Source organism: Thunnus thynnus, chromosome 8 (assembly GCF_963924715.1).
Source record: "Thunnus thynnus chromosome 8, fThuThy2.1, whole genome shotgun sequence".
Lineage (NCBI taxonomy): Eukaryota > Metazoa > Chordata > Actinopteri > Scombriformes > Scombridae > Thunnus > Thunnus thynnus.
This window is the reverse complement of record NC_089524.1, coordinates 30,821,837-30,841,992: the sequence shown is the minus strand read 5'-3', so window position 1 is coordinate 30,841,992 and position 20,156 is coordinate 30,821,837. Positions and strand designations below refer to the sequence as shown.

Genomic DNA, 20,156 nt, shown 5'->3' with positions numbered 1-20,156 from the left:
TGTGTGTGTGTGTGTGTGTGTGTGTGTGTGTGTGTGTGTGTGAGTGTGTGAGTGTGTAAATGTGTAAATGTGTGTGTCTGGTCTCTGGGTGTTTTAGCAGCCCCCTGCGGCAGAGGACCAGTGATATTTAATGGATTCTTCACAGCCAGCATGGAGCACTGCGGTATTCATGACTGGCAGTCATGGAGGAAACTCAAACAACCAGAGCTAATTGAAACCCCTAAAAACCTTTTGTTCAACTTTCTTAATCATTATTCTCCTTTCTTTCTCTCTTTTCATATAAAACTGCCTTTGGTCTAGTCTGATCTGACATAAATCTCCATTAATTTACTGTAGTGATGGTGCTTATAGCAGGCATGCCTGTGGTCCTCAACTGCACTACCAAAGGAAGGTAGAGCAGACTATTGTCAGTGCTGGGAATTATTATACACTGAGGAAATCAAAGTAAATGTGTGTGCCCATATGAATTAATTATTTCTTACACCTGGTTGTCATTTAAAGCCCATTGTGTGATATATATTGTAGAGTTTTAATTAGTTATCGCAGTAGTAAAGCCAACCCCATTTTTCTGGATAATTATATTGAAGTCCAGAGTTAGAGATACTGTAAGAAGGCAGTTGACCACTATTATGAAGCCCAGCATTCTGATTTCAGAAGGGAAAAAGCTCCCAAACTTCAAATGGGTGAAAGGAAAAAACTTTAACTGTCTTAGTGAGGTGCTTGTATAAAACCCTGTTTCTGCTACATCTCGGACTATTCCAAACCACCCCGAGCAGTGGTAGTAATGGACGGAAACATGTTGTGCCTGTTCTGGCTAGGCAGGATTGGTCCTGTCAAATCTACAGTAAAACTGACTCCAGACAGGGTGGTGATTCTGCTGTTTGCAGACATGTTTATTTGTGCATGAAACTGTAAGTTAGCATTAACCGTTTTTGTGAAAGATGGCAACATAAGCCCGCTAATGCTACATTTGTTCACCACTCTACCTATTCTATGGTATGCTGATGTAGAGATACCAGAACCTCACTGTTCTAATATTCCTTTATCTTAAAGTACTCATTTATTGTTTTTGTTGTGTCTTTCTAGATACCATTACACATGTAATCAGCCCACATTCAGCTGAAACCGGAATAAAGTCCTAGACATTGTGGTTGGAAAAGACTGTGGCCAGCCATTTCTTCATCATAGTTGGCCACGAGCACCTTCTAACAGAGGACAGGAATATCAAGCTACAGTATACCAGAGATAATGTTTACACATATACACAGTGTTCCTTTACAGTGCTGACCCACAACAGGCCTCCAGAAAAGCTAGGTCACAACAGAAAGGAATACAGTGGAATTTATCTGTGTCTTTGGTAAACTATTGTAGCCGGTGAGCTAACCGCCGACAAGCTAGCCAGCCAAGAACATGCTAGTGCTATAGTCACAATATCTCTCCAAGCTAGCTAGTTAGCAAACTAGTTTGGAGAGCTATTGAGACTCATCCTTGTGCACTTTATGGAAGCATCTGAAGTCATTATGATTCTACTCCCGTTTTTTTTTGGTTTTTCCTTTGTCATCTGCCTGTAAGTCGTATAGATTAGCTTGTTAGCCGAGCTGTCCTTCAAGGTTGTGGATAAGATGTAATTTGAAGAACAGGCAAAGTTAACCAACACCTGCAATTTTCTTGAGACTTTTACCATCTGTGAAAGGACATGCATTCTAAAGTTCAGCTAAAGCTTATATGACTGACTACCAGTGTTATCTATTAGGCCTTCTGGCAAGCAAGGCAGTTAGCGTCAACTATATCTGACAATACAGAGCCTTCAACTGTAAAATGTAGGGGTAGTTTAAAGTGAAGCCTTTGATTTTTGCCAGAGTTAAAAATGTATTTTTTATGGATTCCCTACTGTAGGCTATGTGTTTTAGGAAGAAAACAATCCAGTTATATGATAAGCAGAGGAGGCAAGTTTATTTCAAAATTTCTCATAAACATAGTCCAGAAGCTCAGTGTGATATGATAAAATGGATATGGGAAAATGTGAGACTGATTCTAATAACAATTCTATTAAGTTTCACTGGGTGTTAAACTTGTTTTAAGTCTATATTCAGTACCAGTCAAAAGTTTGGACACACTTTACCATTCACTTGAATGAGTAAGTGTGTCCAAACTTTTGACTGGTACTGTACCTAGTAATTTAAATTGTGCCTTATAGACTTAAGTTTAATGACTGTTGTGTGTTCAGTTTTAATATTCTTTAATTTAACCAGTTTTTCCCAGTTTCCTTTTTTCATTTTTTGCCTGTGTCCTTTTTATGTAATTTATTCAATTATTGTGAAGGACTATGTAAAATATGTTTCCATATGAGCACTTCAACCTTACTGATTACGTTCCCAACATTTGATGGCCATGATTAAGAGAATAATTTACAAATAGGCTATGTCTTGTGACTAATGAATTATTGACAACATATAATACATTAATAAACACTTATATCTGCTGACAACTATATTACAGTATGTTATAAACCATTTATTAGCTGTTTCTATGCTGCTTATAAATGCTAAATAGGTGGACTTAAAGTAAAGTGTTCACCAATAGGATTATATTTTTTTATGATTTTGCTTTTTAATCAAAAAGATTCCCAGCATACCAAGTCAGTTATGACTAATGAGTAATAAAGGCAGCCTAAATCTGCTTTTTTTCTTACTCAAATACTCAAACAAGAATTAGACTCAGTACAGTGGAAATGGTAATAGTGATCACGGTTACAGACAGACATGATCTCTATAAGCATTTTCCACTGTACTACCTCTAAGAACCTATGTTAATAGCAGTATTATAATCAGTTACACCCACTCGATACATGCAAAGTTCATAAACATTTGTACGTTTGTGTACTAAAAAGTGAAAATATTCCATCACATTATAGCATCACCCTAAAGCTCTTTTGTCTTTCTCTCTCTCTCTCTCTCTCTCTCTCTCTCTCTCTCTCTCCTCTGCCACTGTTATCACAGGAGGCCAAGTCCCAACTGAATACCCAAATACATATACACTCACACATGTCCCCTTGTGTCAAAAGATGTGATGGATTACAACAATCAAACCTTATTTCATGAGTCCCAGTTGGCTGTGAGGAGCGAGAGCCATTTAAATTTGTAGGAGAGAACAGTTCTCTTTGTCTATTTTTGTCCCCTGCTTTCCCTATCCTCTCCAATGAGTCACGCTCTGTTCCCAACCTACGGTGGCACACACTGATCCAAAGAGAGACACATACACACACCAAGGTCTTGTGATTAATATTGTTTATTTTATTAGGATAAGAACACACATAAACCTAAATAAGTTTGCACTTCTTGCTGTGACCCCAGAACTCCTCATTTTCTCGAGTCGAATATGTCAATGAAATATCCTTTTTTCTGTTTTTTTGAATGTCCCCTCTTAGTATGCAGTAGTTCCCTTTTCCACCTGATAAATGTGGCGTGGACATCTGTAATCTTAATCCTCCTCCACTGAAAAAAAAATCTGCAGAACCCACTATACATCCAACGACAGCATTTTTTAAATTGCTATCTGCACATTGCAGTCATGGTATGGTTAAGGTTAGGGAAAGATCATGGTTAGAGAAAAAAAAACTATGACCATAAATTGCGTACACACACACATACACACAAATGTATATACATATATATATATATATATATATATATATATATATATCAACTGAAATACTGGATATCTGATACTGTAGAAATATAACATACTCATTACTTTCTTTTTATGGACCACACATTACACATGGACCACACATTTTCTTCATGAACTTGTAGTCATGTGGAAATTAGTTTTTTGCATTGTCACTCTGTATTTATGCATTTTTGCTGTGTGTTTTATGCTTAATGACATAATCACAGATGAGTTCACCTTAGATTAATAAATTCAATGAATTTAGGTAAGAAAGTAAGCTCATTCCTGGTCAGCTCATGGTTTGGATTAAAATTTGTACTTTGTTAAGGTTAAGAAAACATCATGGTTTGAGTTAGTTTTTGTCACGATGTTTACAATAACAAACAAGTGGTTAAGGTTAGGGGAAAATTGTGATCACAGTTCTGCGGTTGAAAACAGGAAAAGAACAGTGATCTCCAGTGTTAAAGTCCAGTATTTTATTGATCCATTCATCCACTGCCACCCCCTCCCTATCTATACTTTGTCACTCTATAATAACGTTGCTTGATTTCTTTCTTTTCTCCTGTTGTACTTACTATGGCCACTAGAGGGCACAGTCATTTGAATGTAAACATATGTTGTTTTGGGGCACTTGCTGAAATGACTTTAATTTCTTGGGAGTACACTCTCAGCACTGCAGGAGGAGAGAGATAAAAAGAGACTTTATTAGACTATCTCCACCTCATACTAATACAAAATAATAAAAAGAGGAAAACCCCCTAAATTTTATCTTACCACTTAGTGAGAAGTTTGGCCGTTTTCTGCATAACTAATCTGTCGTAGCAAGAAAAACAACACAGACCTGAACTGGTTGTTGCAGCCCATTTATTGAGAATGGCAGATCTAATCTGACTGAATCCACACAAAATGATTACACCAATAGGCACACAAACTATATTTTTTACAGACACAAGCAGAAATTGATCCAGTTCCTTCAGATTTAAATATAAAGGATAACAGCCTTGAATAGCATAGCAGCATAGGAGTTCAAGACTTTGTAAGCATGTCACAATGACTTGCTGGTATATACTTACTACTTGAATCACATCATAATCATGGGATATTGTCAGGTTACGCAATCACGTAAACAGCTTATAAAAGTTTTTCTGGACTTGCAGAATTGCAAACAGTGGCATTATTTGTACGTGGAAATGTAGCCATGTCTGACTAACTGAATGTAAGCCATTTACACTTGAACACCTGAACATGAGTATTTGTTCACATACAGACACAACAACACATCGTTATTTGTAGCCTTTCCAACACAGACCCATTGGGTCCAGCCAGATATCAGTTAACAGAGCCAAGAATACAGGCCAATTAACTGTAAATGCAAGGTAATTGATTTGCAGTGCCTAATGTACTGTAAAACAAGCCAGCTTTGTGTTGACAGGCTAATGGGGGAAGCATTATGTGTGTGTGTGTGTGTGTGTGCGTGAACTTGCATACCTTTCCAACAGTCGACCTTGGCATCGTTGTACATTCACCAACGCGTGTACACATCTAAGATCAGACTTTACTGAACTTTTAAAACTCTCGTCCAGTTTTACAAACACAGGATTTCAATCAGTTAATGTACTTGTGTCCTCAATCTATACATATAAGAATGAAATATGTGTGTTGATGCACATTGCAGAAGTAAAGCTCCATACTTGTTCTGCGTGGAACGACAGGAGCTCATTGTTCATTCCCTCTTAGGTAGCATGGAGTGGCATCACACTCCAGTATGGATGAATATAATAGAAATAAGCAAACCGAATAGTTCTAATGTTCTTAAGTCCTAACAAACTAAGCTCCAGGGTATTACATGAGGAAATGTCTTGGTCTAGTCATAAAGACAAAGTTACATCTAAAATGGGCAGTGCAGTATCTACTATTAAAAGGTGTCACTTGTGTCCATCTCCAAACATATTAAAGCAGGTTGTATAATGTTTGGTTGTACAACTCTTCATTCAGACCAGAAGTTGAAGAAATGCATGCTGGTCTCTGCTGGCTGACGGCAGTCTCTTATTCCATCTAATGCAACATTTAAATGAAAATATATTGTGAAGCATTCTGTGTAATGATGAAATGAAGGTTCATGCACATTACAGAGACGAAGGTCCACCCTTTAAAAGGTTTAAGAAAGCAGTGTGCTACCGCCATCAGTCACATGACCATCATCTTGCAGGTCATAGCAGTTCCTAAAGGTTCTCCTAAAGTGCTGCTGATATTTGGGCTCTACTTATTTTTACTTTTCCAAGGAACATGCAGGTCAAGATAGCAGGAAGAAGTCAAGTTAGGTGACATATCAAGATGTTTTTTTTCTTTAGAATGTGGTAACACTGCTTTTAAACCTGGCTGAGATCAGAGTGCGAGCCTTATTTCTGTTTGGTTCTGCATGAATTTACACCTGCACTTCCATTATTTTCTTTAAGATATCCAGATACAGATTGCATGTTAACACCAGGTGTTATTTGGATCATAGTGTCAAAAACATAAGAATCTGTAATCATTTGTACAATAAAGGGTCACTCATAACATCGGATTTGTGGTGTGAGGAAGGAGTTTAACTGTTGATTTGCTTAGTATGTTTGAGGACATAAAATAAATATGGGAATATCATCCAGAAACAGTGTTTGCATGTAGAGAGCAATAAAAAACAAAACATGTACCAACTGATTACTAATTGCAAAGCCACTATTACAGTTTAAGGTGAGAGAAAAGATTGTAGGTTTACATACTTCACATTATATTTTTTTGAGATTTGGACTTTGATTCAGTTGGTCTCCAAATGCTTGTCAAAGTATAAAAAGCTCATTACACAAGTTTTGCTAAGATTTTGGTAAATTTTTAAGACCACAATGATCTTCACCTGAAACAACAGCTTCTTCCTTGTAATTTGACTGTGTTTTCCATATGAAGTTCTCTTAACCAGCACTAACATAATTGAGGCAGTAACTATTTCTGGAACAGAGATCTATATTACTTCAGGTTAAGGTCATTTTTTCATGTGTTGTTTCTGTTACTTCTTTCTATATATGTGTCCAGACAAGAGTGTGGTGTCTCCGGCCTTGCTATCCTCAGCCTCATCTCTGAGAGACCATGCAGCTTTCTTCCAGTCAGAAACTATGCGGCCGGCCAATGACCCTAAAGAGCGTGACCCCTCCCACGTGCGGATGCTGAATGATGTTCTCCGTGATCTGGAGAAGAGCTTCATCATCCCACAGCCTCCACCTGGGGTGTACAGGTAGGAGAGAAGTTACAACACTGGTTTAGGTTGGTAGGAGGTGATGGGAGTACAGACAGCCCCCCCAACCCTGGGGTGCACATGCACAAGTTTGGAAAAGCTTAAAACATGTGAAATTGTGTTACAGAAAGTCAAGATCTCAAAATGAATTCCGGCAGTGTGTTTCTTGGTGTGCTGTTTTTCTGGTGAAAATTTATACAGGTCATAGAATAGTCTTTTTTATACCATATTCCAGTTAGCATTTAAATGTCTTAAATCTAAACTGACTAAACCTGCAAAACTGAAACACTCAAGTAAAGTTCATCTGAGTTGTATTTTGTACCATACTGGAGTAAGTGCATTTAGTTACATTCTGCCACCGCAAATCAAATGGGGACTCACCTCTGAAACCCCTCAGTGTACCTTTAAAACACTGTTAAGCTGTTTGCTTTCATAGCAACTTGACATGGATGTATGGATGAACAAATGAAAGTTTCCATCACTTGTTACTCATGACATTCTGTCTTACAGATTAATATATCTATAGGTTACAATTTAATCTTATGTGATTACACTGTAGGTTCATAGAAAATCCTTATGAGTATACAGCATAAACCTGTGTGTAACATACACCAAAAAGTTGCACCAAAGGCCATTTGTATGAATATACAATTATAAAGTACTGGATTACTTATCAATTTTTTAAGTTACTGTATGTTGCCTACAATTTAGGGCACAAGCACATCAACAATAATTTGACCAAATTATTTACATGACAAAGTCAAAGACTGCTTTGATAAGTTTGCACTGTAAAAAAACAGGTTTAACTTAAAATAATTTGTAACCTGGCTGCTTTAAAATGTTGAGTTAAGCAAGCTAAGAAACTGAGTTCCTTAAACTAGTAAGGGTAACAAAGGTCAAGGTGAAAAAATAGTCCCGTCAACTTTATACTTTAAATTTGATCAACAAATTAATTTAGTGATACCAACAAGGCATTTCAAGTTGTATAAACCTAAATCCTAGTTAAGACAACATAAAATGACTAGAACAACCAACAAACTTATTGATATGTTGAGTTATACAAACACGAAAATAAAAGTTGTTTAAACTAAGCATCTTATTGAATCAATTTATATTTTTTAGTTGTGCAAACATAATAATAAAAGATGGCTCAAATATGCATCTTGTTGAAGTAACTATATTTCTAAGACAGCCAGGTTACTTTTTCCAACAGTACAACATAAAATTGATTCATCAACAAGAAGGAACATTCAGAATGCTATTTTATTTCATTTCAAAACTTACAGTGGTCTTTTTGGTATGAATCTTCTTCATATTACAGAGAAATGCCGCATATTTAACGTTTCTGTACTTATCGACATTTATCTAATAAAACTGTAGTACTGTGCTTTTACAATAAAAGAACAACTGCTAAGGTATAAAAGGAGCAATTGCAAATAAAATTGAAATATAAAAGCTTACTGCTTGAAGTGCTGTGGTTAAATTGCACAAACATGTAAGATTGTCCCTTAACTGAACAAAATGTACAACATTCATTTTTAGAACATGTGCAAGTATTTTTTCTGACTTTTACAGGCCTTTCTTGTTTTATCATAGGCCTTGTGTTGAGTGTGTCTTTGAGTTTTTGTGTATTAACATTTGTAGAATTCAAAAAGACCAAATGAAACAGTGATAGCCGCCATTAACTTAACATGAACTGCCAACCTGCCACTACACTTTGTCTTGAAGCATCTTGTTTTGGAGTCCATTAACTTTCACTGAGCAATTGCCACTGCCAATGCCCATGAAGACTTTTTGTAATAGCTCGAATGTATACTTCAGTCCTTTGGGATAGTCTATGTTAAGGCAGAATGACGTGCTCCTCCAGTACAACAGCAACATTGACAAACTCTTTTGCCAGCAACTCTTGCTTGCTTCCACCTGCCTCTGCAACAATGAGAAGGCCAATGTCCACTCCTTTTGTAGTCTCCTCTGATTCTGAAGCCTGAAGAACAGGATGAAGTGTTCAGTTATTAAGCATATACTGTCACTATGTTAATCTAAATTTACCAGCCTATGTTGGGAAAGACACAATGACAACAAAGGCAGCATTATGATACATTCTGCATACCATATGACATGGTGCCAGTTTACCTAAATAGGAAAATCCTACTTTGAGACATCTAGATATCACTTATTAGACAATAGATATTTCAATATAATTTATTGTTAGTCTAGTAGCAGGCTGTATCACCCAAAACCAGACCAATGGAGATATACATTAAAACATATACCTTCATTTTTCGATTCATTTTTAATCTGCATTGTATGAACTTGTTTAGCAAGGACTTGAACATAACTGATATTAATTTATATGTAAAAGTTCTGCACTAAAGGTTTAATAGTGAATATTCATAAGTTTTTTTATTTCATAAAAATTGTAAATTTATCATTACCATTACCACTAAATGACAATTCAACTGTTCAGTAGAGCATGTATTTAGACAGTAAGATCTCAGACTTATAAAATAATTTAAGCATATATATATATATATATATATATATATATATAGTTGCATATATATATATATCGGAATAACATTAAATGTATAATTAACAACAATCAATGTTTATAGGTTTTTATTATTTTGTAGCAAATAGTCAATTTAATTACATTAGATTAGCTTCACTACTTTTACCATAAAAGGACAGACAAGCCAAAAAAATTGGAAAACTGTTAGACTTTTTAAATTATTTTATTGTTGTTGTATCAAGATACATAAATTTGTTCAGTAAAACCACTGAAACGATTTTGAAGAAAATGCTTTTCTTCCAAAGTTCCATCAAACAGATTCATCATGTCTAGAGAGACTTTTTTGTCACTTACTTCCTGTAAGGAGGTGAACTGAAAAGGCATACTATTTTAAGATAGAACAATATCTAGTGGATTCTTTTTTTTAGCATAACATACCTTAAATGATTGGTAGAGATGCCTCAAACATGTAACATGATAAAAAGACTCAAAATGTGTTCTATCAAAGAACAGAACATTCAGGGTGCAAATTAACTTTTCTGTCCACCAGCCAAATGGCTAATGAATGATCAAATTTTACCAGCCACTTGCATATTTTACAAGCCTTTGGCTGGTGGCTAGTGCTAATTTTGTGCCTTGAGGACATCAAAGAGTTAAAGCCACAAACTTTTTGTTCTAGTGGTTATCTTAAAAGTTTCCAAAATATCAAATATAAACAGAATATGGAGTGAATTTATATAAAATGATGCATAAGACAACTAGAATAGATTAAAAAAACATGGGGTCTTAGGTTTGAATATTTCCCTTAGTGTAAACATCATATAGCTTGAGACAGACATACTGTACAATTCATGTACTTCATGTGATCATACAGTGAGATAATCTTCTTTCTTTTGAGTTTAAGGCTACCTGAAGTCTAAATCTGTGATCCTAACATATACCAAAGGCTAACTAAATATCAAAACAAGTTTTGAACTGCCATCAGTATTAAACTGACAGTGCTTTCAATAGCTGAACTAACACTTGACGGGTCTGACGCTGTTAAATGTTTGTTAATATCAGTTTTGTAAAGACAGCTGGGAAACAGGCTTATACTTTCAATTATGACTGGAAAAGATTTAAAAATGCAGCTTAAATAAATTATTATATTCACTGTGATAAGAGTTTCCATTACCACAATGAAATCATCTCACACACCTCACAGACACAGATCAAACTGTTGGGATCCTCCTTCAGGTAATATGGAAGTCCAAGCAAAGCAGCTGCTCTTCTCTTCTGGTTTGAAGTCTCAACACACAAGAAAAACAACAGAAGACAAACTGTCAAAACTGTAGCGATCAAGCATGCCTATGTTACTATTTTCTGGAAACACTGGGGTTGCTGCTGTGTCACGTAGCATTTCACAAGCTAAACTGTGGTTTAGCACAGATTTATTTACATCACAATCAGGCACATGCTAAATGGGACATGGCTGCTCTGTCAGAGTGACAACATCTTCAGCTGAGCCCCAGTAACTGGATATATGATGTAGTAGCATTATAAGGGCTGCCCTCCTTATATATAATGTAACTACTGTTGAAATAGGTTATGGAGACCAAACATAACACAATATGATAAAAATCTTAACTGTAAAACAATATTAACAGTAATACTTACAGAGAGAAAGGCGGTGGGTGGGAATACTTAAAACTTTGTGATGGTTTTATTGATTAGATTTTACAGTATGTTCCCACTTACTATTGCAGAATGAGTCATCATTAAGGATTTGTGTTATGTTTACAATCACTCATTCACTGTATAGTCCACCATACAGTATGTTGAGCATTTAGTAGTATTGTCCAAATGTCTAGCGAGAATTATTACACTATACATAGTAGCCTCAAAATATACCCTGATTGAGTGTAAAATACCAAGCTCAACTACGAGTGTACAAACAAGGGTTACTAACTGAAAGTTAACTACTGCATTGTACAGACAGTGAAAAAACCCATCTGTGCTTACATACCAGATGAATGGAATGACATGAGTAGTGTTCAAATGTGCTTTTTGATTTTGCCAACTAATACAATATAGTCCTCTGTATAGAACTCCATGTCTAGTAATGCTAAGCAGTGAATTATTTCATACATATCACTGTTATCTAGTAAGTTTTTTTTTTTAGGAAATTAAAGTGTTCATTTTGTTAAGAGACCAAGATTTTTTCCAAACACAGTAAACTGCAGATAAGCTTTTGACAGTAACAACTTTTCATCACTTTATATTTGACATGACTGACACTATTTCTACAAGTAACATAATATTTTTTGTTGATGGTTGAGAGACTGTGATCAAAGGATTGGGTAAACTCAGACTATCCTTACTTGTACATCAAGAGGCTGAAGGAGACTGCGCAGATCAGAATTGCTACTACTTCACACTCTGTACATTTCCAGCAGTCTTGGGACATACTTGTCGAGTCCATCAAAGAAAGACCGGAGGAGATCAATAGAAACCAGGCGCAGAAACTCTGCCCTAATCTGTAAGGACAAAAACAAATGACATAAAACACATTGATAAAATACATACATACACAAGCTGAGCCATGTGATAAATATATATATATAGCGCTGCATAGAACTACATTACAACATGGAACTAAATTACTCAATTAATAGTGTCCTTTAGAACCACAGAAAGCAACATAAGTGATTGGGTAGTGTAATAAAAAATTAAGTAAAGTATTAAGATTTGATTCTTCTCTGTAGATCAGTATGACAATAAGTATATAGGGAGTTGGATCCAAAGGAAAGTTAAGTGCAGCAGGTCAGTAGATAAGTGTATTAGGTTCAGCAAAGAAATCAACATTGGGTTGGCCTTGGCTCTTACAGGCCATTAAAATGTCAAATTCTGCAGTTGGGAAAATTGATTACAATTTAAATTGCAAAAACAAATTCCCGAATCAATAAACACAAAGTACTAATATTGAAATAGAAAACTCAAATTCAAATCTAAGATTTGAATGACTGCAAAGCTTGATATTTGTAAAGTTGGATTTAAACATTAAAAAAAGATTATCTACAAAATAATTAGCTGTCTTTCTGGGAACAGAGATGGCCATCTGTCTTCAATTTCAGACACAGGAGGCTCACTGTCAACAACCTCCTTCCTTCACAAGGCAAAGGTGCTCTCCATCAGAGCATCCATCATTTCCCCATCTCTCTTCTTTTTCTTCATCTCCTCTATCAGCGCTATTCTCTCACTTTCAAGGCAATCTGGAGACCTCCCTTCAGGAATATCTGGCAAAAAGTTGATCTGAGACCGTTTTGCTTTCTTCAGTTTCCTGTTCCCAGTTGATGTGTCTGTTGACCTCTTTTGATTGACTGTAAGCTATGGGCATCCAGAGATACGGTACTTCTGACGGAGGTTACCTGTCTTAAAACTGAGGCTGAACTTCCATCAATACCATCCGTGTGAAGAACCCGGCTCTCTCAAACAGGGATGCTTTTCAACAAGGGCTTGGGCAACATCCTCAATTTGTTTTGATGTTGGATATGCACTGTACTCATACATAGCGCTTCCTACTCTGTCAAGTATGTCTCTCTTCATAGCAGGAGTCACAGTAAGCAGGGAACCATCTTTTTCATAAGCCTCATTTCCTTTTCTGAGTTCAACATCATAAGAAAAAGTGGGGATGATAAAATTTTCAGGCCAGGGCTTGGAAGGAAGGGTTGATAGAGAGATACTGAGGATGCTGAGGATCTACTGGCTGTCAGAACAACCAGTGTCCAATGAGGATACAGAGGGGGGTGTAATGGGTGGAGTCTTTAGTATTACCTTCAGCCTTGGTCTCTCTGTGGGTAGCTCAGACTTGTCAGTCAAGTTGCAGAGCTCATTGTTGAACTCTGGATCTTGAATCTGGATAACAATATCACCCTCTAGATTGAGCTTGCTCTTGAGTGCAGTCTTCCATTCGTCAACTGTCTCTGTTTCAATCTGGACCCTCCGGTATGTCATCAACATGCTGGCTACAAAAGAGGAGTACAATTAGAACAAAAATGGTTTGGTTTCAATTTTGTTTTCACTAGTCCAATTCAGGGATTTAGTTTAAAGTCAGTTCTAGTTTGGGCCCCATTTTGTAGTTTTGGCCACCATTTATTTCAGTTCTCATAAAATTGTAGTCACAAAGTTAACTACTGAGATCTGGGAACATGGCAACATGACTGTTAGATGACAGAACACAGAAAATGGTCCAATGTGTAATAAAATTAAATTATCTTTTCAATTTGAAAAGTTAAGTATCACTTCAACAGCTGAACAAATTTCAATTGAGGTATTCTCTGGCAAGAAAAAGTTTGAATATTATTGATTTACCAAATCATGCAACATTTTCACCATAAAAAGAGTTACCTCAGTGAAGTAAAAACACCGTGGCTGAGACCATTAGTCCTCCTATGTAAGGGGCCAGCAGGCAGAAGTTGTTCAGTTCCTCTGGGTCTGCAACTTCAAGGTCTGTGGAAAGTTTCCTAGTCAGTTCATAGCATATGAAGTGCTCCAAGTACCAGGCTGAAAAGCATTCAATGATGAATGATGCCTTGTTGCCCACAATCAGTACTTTGAGAATTTTACCAAACCCAGGCAGTCCGCTTGTGCTCCCCACAGAAACAAACATCCCCTTGGAGTATTTAGTGCCATGCAGAATGACACTAGTTGCTAGAGACACAGTCTTAACATCCTTGCATTTAAGTCCGATAGCCTATTTGACAGAATTATCCAAAATGTCCAGAGAAACCAGAGATACACTGCCAACTTCCACTGGTGGCTTAAAAAGGCTGGGTATATCAAGGAATTAAGCTAACATATGCTCGTGTGTCGTGGCTAATGTTAGCAAAATGTTTTTAAAATTGTTCACATCACGCACAACTTTTTTGAAAAAGCTGTGCTTTGCTTCAAGGCGGATTATTCAACAGTCCAGCAAAGGTCCAGAGCAACTGATGAGGTAGGGATGGTGTTTGATGAAATGGTGTTTTGGTCTTAGTTTATAGTCAGGAAAGGTCCCCTGAAGCAATTGCCTACGGAATGAGATTTTATCTTCCAAGTAGCATAGTGATTGATTTGTGAAAGTTGATGATGCCAAAAGTTCCACTATGTCCTTCAATTCAAGAAGCACAGCCCATTTTTGTCATTCATTGGGATTAGTTCACCAATGACCAACGGCAGCAGTCTTAACAAAGTCTAGTTCTCATGTCCGGTTCCACCAATTGATCCACTGATTCTGAAACTCGGGGGTATTTTGTTGGGGCGATTAGTCTCACCAGAGAATAAGTATGGGAAATTATGAAGAGCAGAATTTAATTCATCCAATGTGAAGTACTTATTTGAGATCAACTTGTTCAAACACAAGCTAAGTTCAACACACACAATTCCCTCCGAGAAGTCATGCAGAAAGTCAGGTGGGAATCCCGTAACTGTATGAAAGTAAGTCAACTTGTTCAAAACAGAATCACTTTTAACACCATTTACTTTCTGTACATGTTGATTTTGTATAACCTCCAAAACATTTGCCTTATGAGTCAATTTTTTCCTGAGGGGAAATAACCCACCCCTTACTTCAATTGTCTGAATATCTTAACAGCTGACTAAACAAAATCTGCAAAATTTGTCTACAATGAATGACTCCTGAAAGCCAGCAAGTGAATGAGCTGCTAAGTTATAAGCAGAAACAAAAAGCACTGTCCCTTTGATGCTTGCTCCTAACCTCTGGATGAACACACCTTGATTCTCAAGTATCTGTATGTCTTTTATTAGGGGCTCAAAGATTTTCTCATGGCCAAATGTTTTTACATCATTACTGTTACACAGCACTGCAAGGTATATAGATTGTAGAGATGATCGATATTTGATAGGCAAATTGGCTATTACCCAATACACAGCGCAGACCTTTTTTTTTTTCTAGAAGTACCTAAAGGACTGCATATTTCAAAGTCATCTGTGTACAGCAATCGACAGCTCCTCTCTGGAGAGCAGCAGATTTTCTTTGAAGAATAAGCCGTCATGAAAACTTTTAAAATGACCAGACTGCCACGTAACTGATTCTTCAATTAATGCTTTGTCTAGAATATCATTTCTATTTAGTAACTCTGTTTAAAACACTTAGAATTGGGACATATACAAATGTCTTCTTCCTGGTAGTATTGTCTAAAATATATTCCACTGGCTCAATGAAAGTAAAATTATTTCTGAAAAACAATGACCTCCTGTGGTCAGTGCCAAAAGGTCCTGTCTTTGAAAGTAAACAAAGAGGATTAGTTTCCTGCAGTGTTTCCCGTACCACACTTAAAACAGTGTTGTCAGTGCTGACATTATGTTCCCTTAGCACTTTTTCAATTGACCTATTGGTAAACTCTCCCCCTAAAACACCTATCTCATACAGTTCATTAACTAATTCCTGTGTAGCTGACTTAGACACATGCAAAATTGTTTGCAAACGTAGGCATAAGGATGCAAGGCTATGATTATCTATTGAAACCTCATCTCCTATTTGTACACCACTGGTTTTTGCTGGACTGTGATGACAAATAAGTTCAGGTCTTATTTTTTCTAATCCAGAAAAGTGGATTATATCAAAGTGATATCTACTTTTGTGCCCAGTAAAGGTGGAATACACACCAGACTTAAACTGACATTGCTCAAAAAGGACAGTTAACACTTTCCTTACTTTTCAAATGAACTCCCAAATGAGCAAAGTATTGCTTAAGAGTACATGGCTCAGAAAAATCAATTCGCACAGTAGCCAATGAGTTATTACATTTGAATTAGATTCATAGGCAACAGCCTGCTGAGACTGACGAACCACTGATTCATGTTTCAATTGATTTTTAAGAGCAACTTGTGTCTTAAAAGAGCATACACAGTCATTGTAGATGCAAGGCAAGGGGCATGACCTATTATAGTGTTTTAGCTTGTAATGCCTAATGTTGCGTTGATTGACTGAAGAATATGTGCAGTACTTACAGATCCAATCATACGACTCAGAGTACAGGTTGTTGCTTAGTGCAGCCTCCAGCTCTGAGGGAAAAAAAAGTCAAAGTTAGATTGCCACCTCTGTTATTTTAGTTATGTACATATATTACTGCCGAAGGGCTTTCTGTATCAGTCATTCATATACCAAAACTATGAAGAGTCACTGTAATAAATCTACATATAAAGCTGTATCTTTTGATTTATCTATGCACAAACTATATGGAAACGATAACTAAAAAAAAGAAAAAAAGAGAAAAAGAAATCAGTCCACAATGAACAGTCATGAAAAGATTGTGTCATAGTTTTCCATTTTTAGCTAGTAATATTCAATTCCAGGAAATAATCTCAGCAAACTGAGTATTAAAGTACAAAGCCTTCATCCATCAAAAAAGTATATTCAACAGATAAATCAGGTTTGGCAAAAATAGACTACACACATACATACACACACACACACACACACACACACACACATAGAGGACTTGCTATCTCATGTCATTGATGATTACATTAAAAATGATGGAAATAGGCTGAGTAAAAACAGTGCCACTGACTTGTGTATTTAAATATACTCTACACTCAAATATAAAACAAAACGAAATTGCTGTTGAGTCACATCTGACTTAAAAATGAATATGTCAAATGTGAAATTCTGTCAGCAGCTATCAGTTTCCACTTTGGCTTCTGGGTTAATGTAGGGTTTCAAAGAATGATGAAAAAAACAAGCTGTTGTTCAAGCTAGACAATCGGCTGAATAACTTTTATTGCTTAAAAGACGATTTCCATTATCTACTATCTGCTAGTATTTGCTGTCAATCGGTATTCTGCTGTGCTATCACTACACTGCTACCTGCAGTAGCAAGCTGTTAACTCTGTCTGAAAACGCAACCAAGTCGCCAGTTTTAGACTGCGCTCAGGCGAGCCCTCATTTGCGAAAAGCCGTCAAGTCGGCCGGAGGCCGCCGCTTGGATTTCGATGCGTGTCTCTTCGCTGTTACAGTACCAGTGCTTGGGGCAGCCAGACAGACCGCAACAGCGCGTGTGTGAGGGCGTAGCAGCGCGTGTGAAGGCGAGGCTGCAGTTACCGGAGCAGCCCGCCAACCATCCGAGAGCAGGCTGAGCAGGCAGAGAGCGGGAGAGTTTCTGCCCAAAACAAGCACAGAGACCCGGGGAGACATGAGAGCAGCTACTCACTAACAGCGAACGTTATGTGTGTGTTTACAGAGAGCAGGAGGGAGGACAGACGTCTCACTCTGCTACTCTGTGCTGCGACTCTGCTGCAGACGGTCATGGAGCAGACACTTTCGATTTTAATTTTAGCGTCCGTCGTCCGACTAATTCTTGATAACACGCTCAGTATTTTGCAAATTAAGAGTTTTATATTCAATTAACGTGGGCGCTGATATGTGAAAATGAACTAAATGGGGTTTATGTCTATAAAAAAGAAAAACCACGGTGGGAAAGTAATGTAACTTAATCGGTGTAACGTATGCACTTAACACCGTGCAGAACCTTTATACACATACCGTAGTTTAGCTATGTTAACAAACAGTTAAGTTACAGCTAAAAATCACACAAGTTTTAAAATTAGCCATAAACAGTGTTTGGCTTTTTATAAACTGCTGCTGCACGGTTTACTTTGACAACCCTGTGTAACATTTGTCTAGTTTACCTATTCAAAACAAAACAAAGCATTTCGACAAGAACAAGCAGGTTAGTAATTTGCTCTTACCTCGTGAACTCTTCATCCGAAATGGAAGTTTGTTGTGTCACATGGCGTTGCAGGAGGTGGACAGCCCTTGTTGGCAGTGTGGGGTTTACTACGCATTTTTGCAGGGGTCGCACATGCATATAGTTGAGGCAACTAAGAAATCCATGTTACCTGAACTACTCTGATTGAACTGTTTAGCTGAACACAGCTAAACTTGATATTTCAAGTTCACCCAACATTTTAGTTGAACTGACTTAGGAAAATGAGCTGAGGTAGCTAAAACTTCAAATCCTTTTTTTTTTTTTTTTTTTTTACAGTGTGGAGGCTTCCAAATCTAATTTGACAAACCCTCTTAACTGCACAAACTTGTCATAAATTTAAATAAAGTTTCAACTTTTTAACCACACATTGCTGTATAAGACTAACTGTTCCACTCCATATGTGGGCAAGTTTCATTCACAAAAATGTCAACCAAAGGTAAAAAGAGTCACACTGCAAAGCTTGAAGTCCTGCTGTCAGAAATCAGCAGCAGAAAACATCACCAACTTTGCAGTGTCAGTATTTGAATTTGGGAACCTGAAAAAATAGAAAATATTACTACAGTTGTGAAGGCCATGTCATCATAGAGCCATACAGTGACAGAAATAAAACGGGAATGGTTTACCATGAATATACGTCATGCTTTGCATTAAAAAGTATTATGTAATTCTTACAGACTATGAGTTATCAAGTGTTTTTTCCCTGTGTGGAGAGACCATCTGCACATACAGTTCAGACAGTATCTGGAAAGTTACATGTTTTTTGTTCTTCAGGCTCAGTGCTTCAGCACATTCAATTTGAAAAAAATGGGAAACTGCAAATAATGGATAGTGCATTAAAGAGCCAAGTCTCAATATGAGTGGGTTCAATATACAAAGAACTGTGTGTGAGCCCTGTTAACACATAGTGCCCAAAGTCTAGGGATCAGACTTAATTTGAAAGATACACTTGAAGTCAAACAAAATCGTTATATTTAATATTTTGTGGAAAATGAACTGTCATAAGTTTGATTCACCATCTTATATGCAGATGAACCATGAATAGTTTAACTAAGTTTTTAGAGAATATTCCCACTTCTTTTATGTTAAGAATTTGGACACGCATCTGTGAATTTGAAGTTCTCTTCCTGTAGTTCTACTCAGGGTCTTGATAACAAACTCAACAGACTGTGTTGTAATAGAAGTCAAGCTGTAACATGAATGAATGAAAAAAGGCAAAAGCGATAGCAAGCTAAATTTTCATGAGGTTACATGCCACAGGTGACGTGATTTAATGCTTTATGTGTTGAATAGAGTGGTTTCAAATGGGATGAACAAAGAACTGATTCTGATACTGTGTAAGTAATGCAGCTTGAACGTTCTGAACTGAGTGTGAATGGATTCATATCTTCTTTATACCTGATTTCACTGTATTGTTGTGAGACGGTTTGGTCATTTATTGCCTAAATCAAGGAGAACTAAGTGGTCTCATATGGGATGTTGAAAGCATTTATACATACTGTATGTATACCACGGACTCGTTTCTAAAATGTCTGTTGTTAGATTATTAATCATTACATTTATTAATTCTTTAGTGTGCATAGCCTTTTATTGTGAGTATATGAGTCAATATTGTGCACAGGGACTGCAGTGGTGGCCCATTGCTGGAGAATGAATGTGGTGGAAACACTGGCTTATTCAGAACAAGCTGACAGATGAAGAAAAAGGTGTTAGGTTACACCTGTTTGAACACAAAAGAATGTAGCCTGCAGAGGCATGATTCATCTGAACAGTTCCTGCGCTGCCTGTGAAACATTCGGAACGCACCACTAATTTCGGGACAGCAATTCCTGAGGCCAAAACCTAGAATGTAATTTGCTGTTCACAATAAGAGTTACAATAAGGGACCGTATGAATATCATTTGGATGGTGAGGCAGGCTTATATTTCATTTGATTAAAAAAAGCAGGGCAGTCCCCAGC

General features: G+C 36.9%; 1 protein-coding gene and 1 long non-coding RNA gene across 13 annotated transcripts in view; one reads left to right on the top strand and one right to left on the bottom strand.

Annotated features, from left to right (window-relative positions):
• The window catches only part of LOC137188328 (inactive N-acetylated-alpha-linked acidic dipeptidase-like protein 2), a 581,495-nt gene that overhangs the window by 547,536 nt on the left and 13,803 nt on the right, over window positions 1-20,156 (top strand). For 2 of the 3 annotated variants that reach the window (XM_067597950.1, XM_067597951.1), the window contains one exon: window positions 6,739-6,937. In XM_067597950.1, the coding sequence (XP_067454051.1) occupies window positions 6,739-6,937 (199 nt within the window). Of the gene's footprint in view, window positions 1-1,086; window positions 2,912-6,738; window positions 6,938-20,156 lie in introns of those variants that run through there. The other variant, XM_067597952.1, reaches the window with a different exon arrangement.
• On the bottom strand, window positions 3,271-18,286 carry LOC137188330 (uncharacterized). 10 transcript variants are annotated; one of them, XR_010929357.1, is made up of 8 exons: window positions 18,180-18,194; window positions 17,533-17,590; window positions 16,440-16,493; window positions 13,836-13,937; window positions 13,263-13,453; window positions 11,810-11,965; window positions 10,647-10,736; window positions 8,183-8,921 (listed from the first exon to the last, which is right to left on the bottom strand). It is a non-coding gene; the product is annotated as an uncharacterized lncRNA (long non-coding RNA). The 10 variants fall into 10 exon arrangements; XR_010929353.1 differs by lacking the exons at window positions 8,183-8,921; window positions 17,533-17,590 and adding an exon at window positions 3,271-4,342 and having other exon boundaries at window positions 18,180-18,277; XR_010929352.1 differs by lacking the exons at window positions 8,183-8,921; window positions 17,533-17,590 and adding an exon at window positions 6,837-6,924 and having other exon boundaries at window positions 18,180-18,277.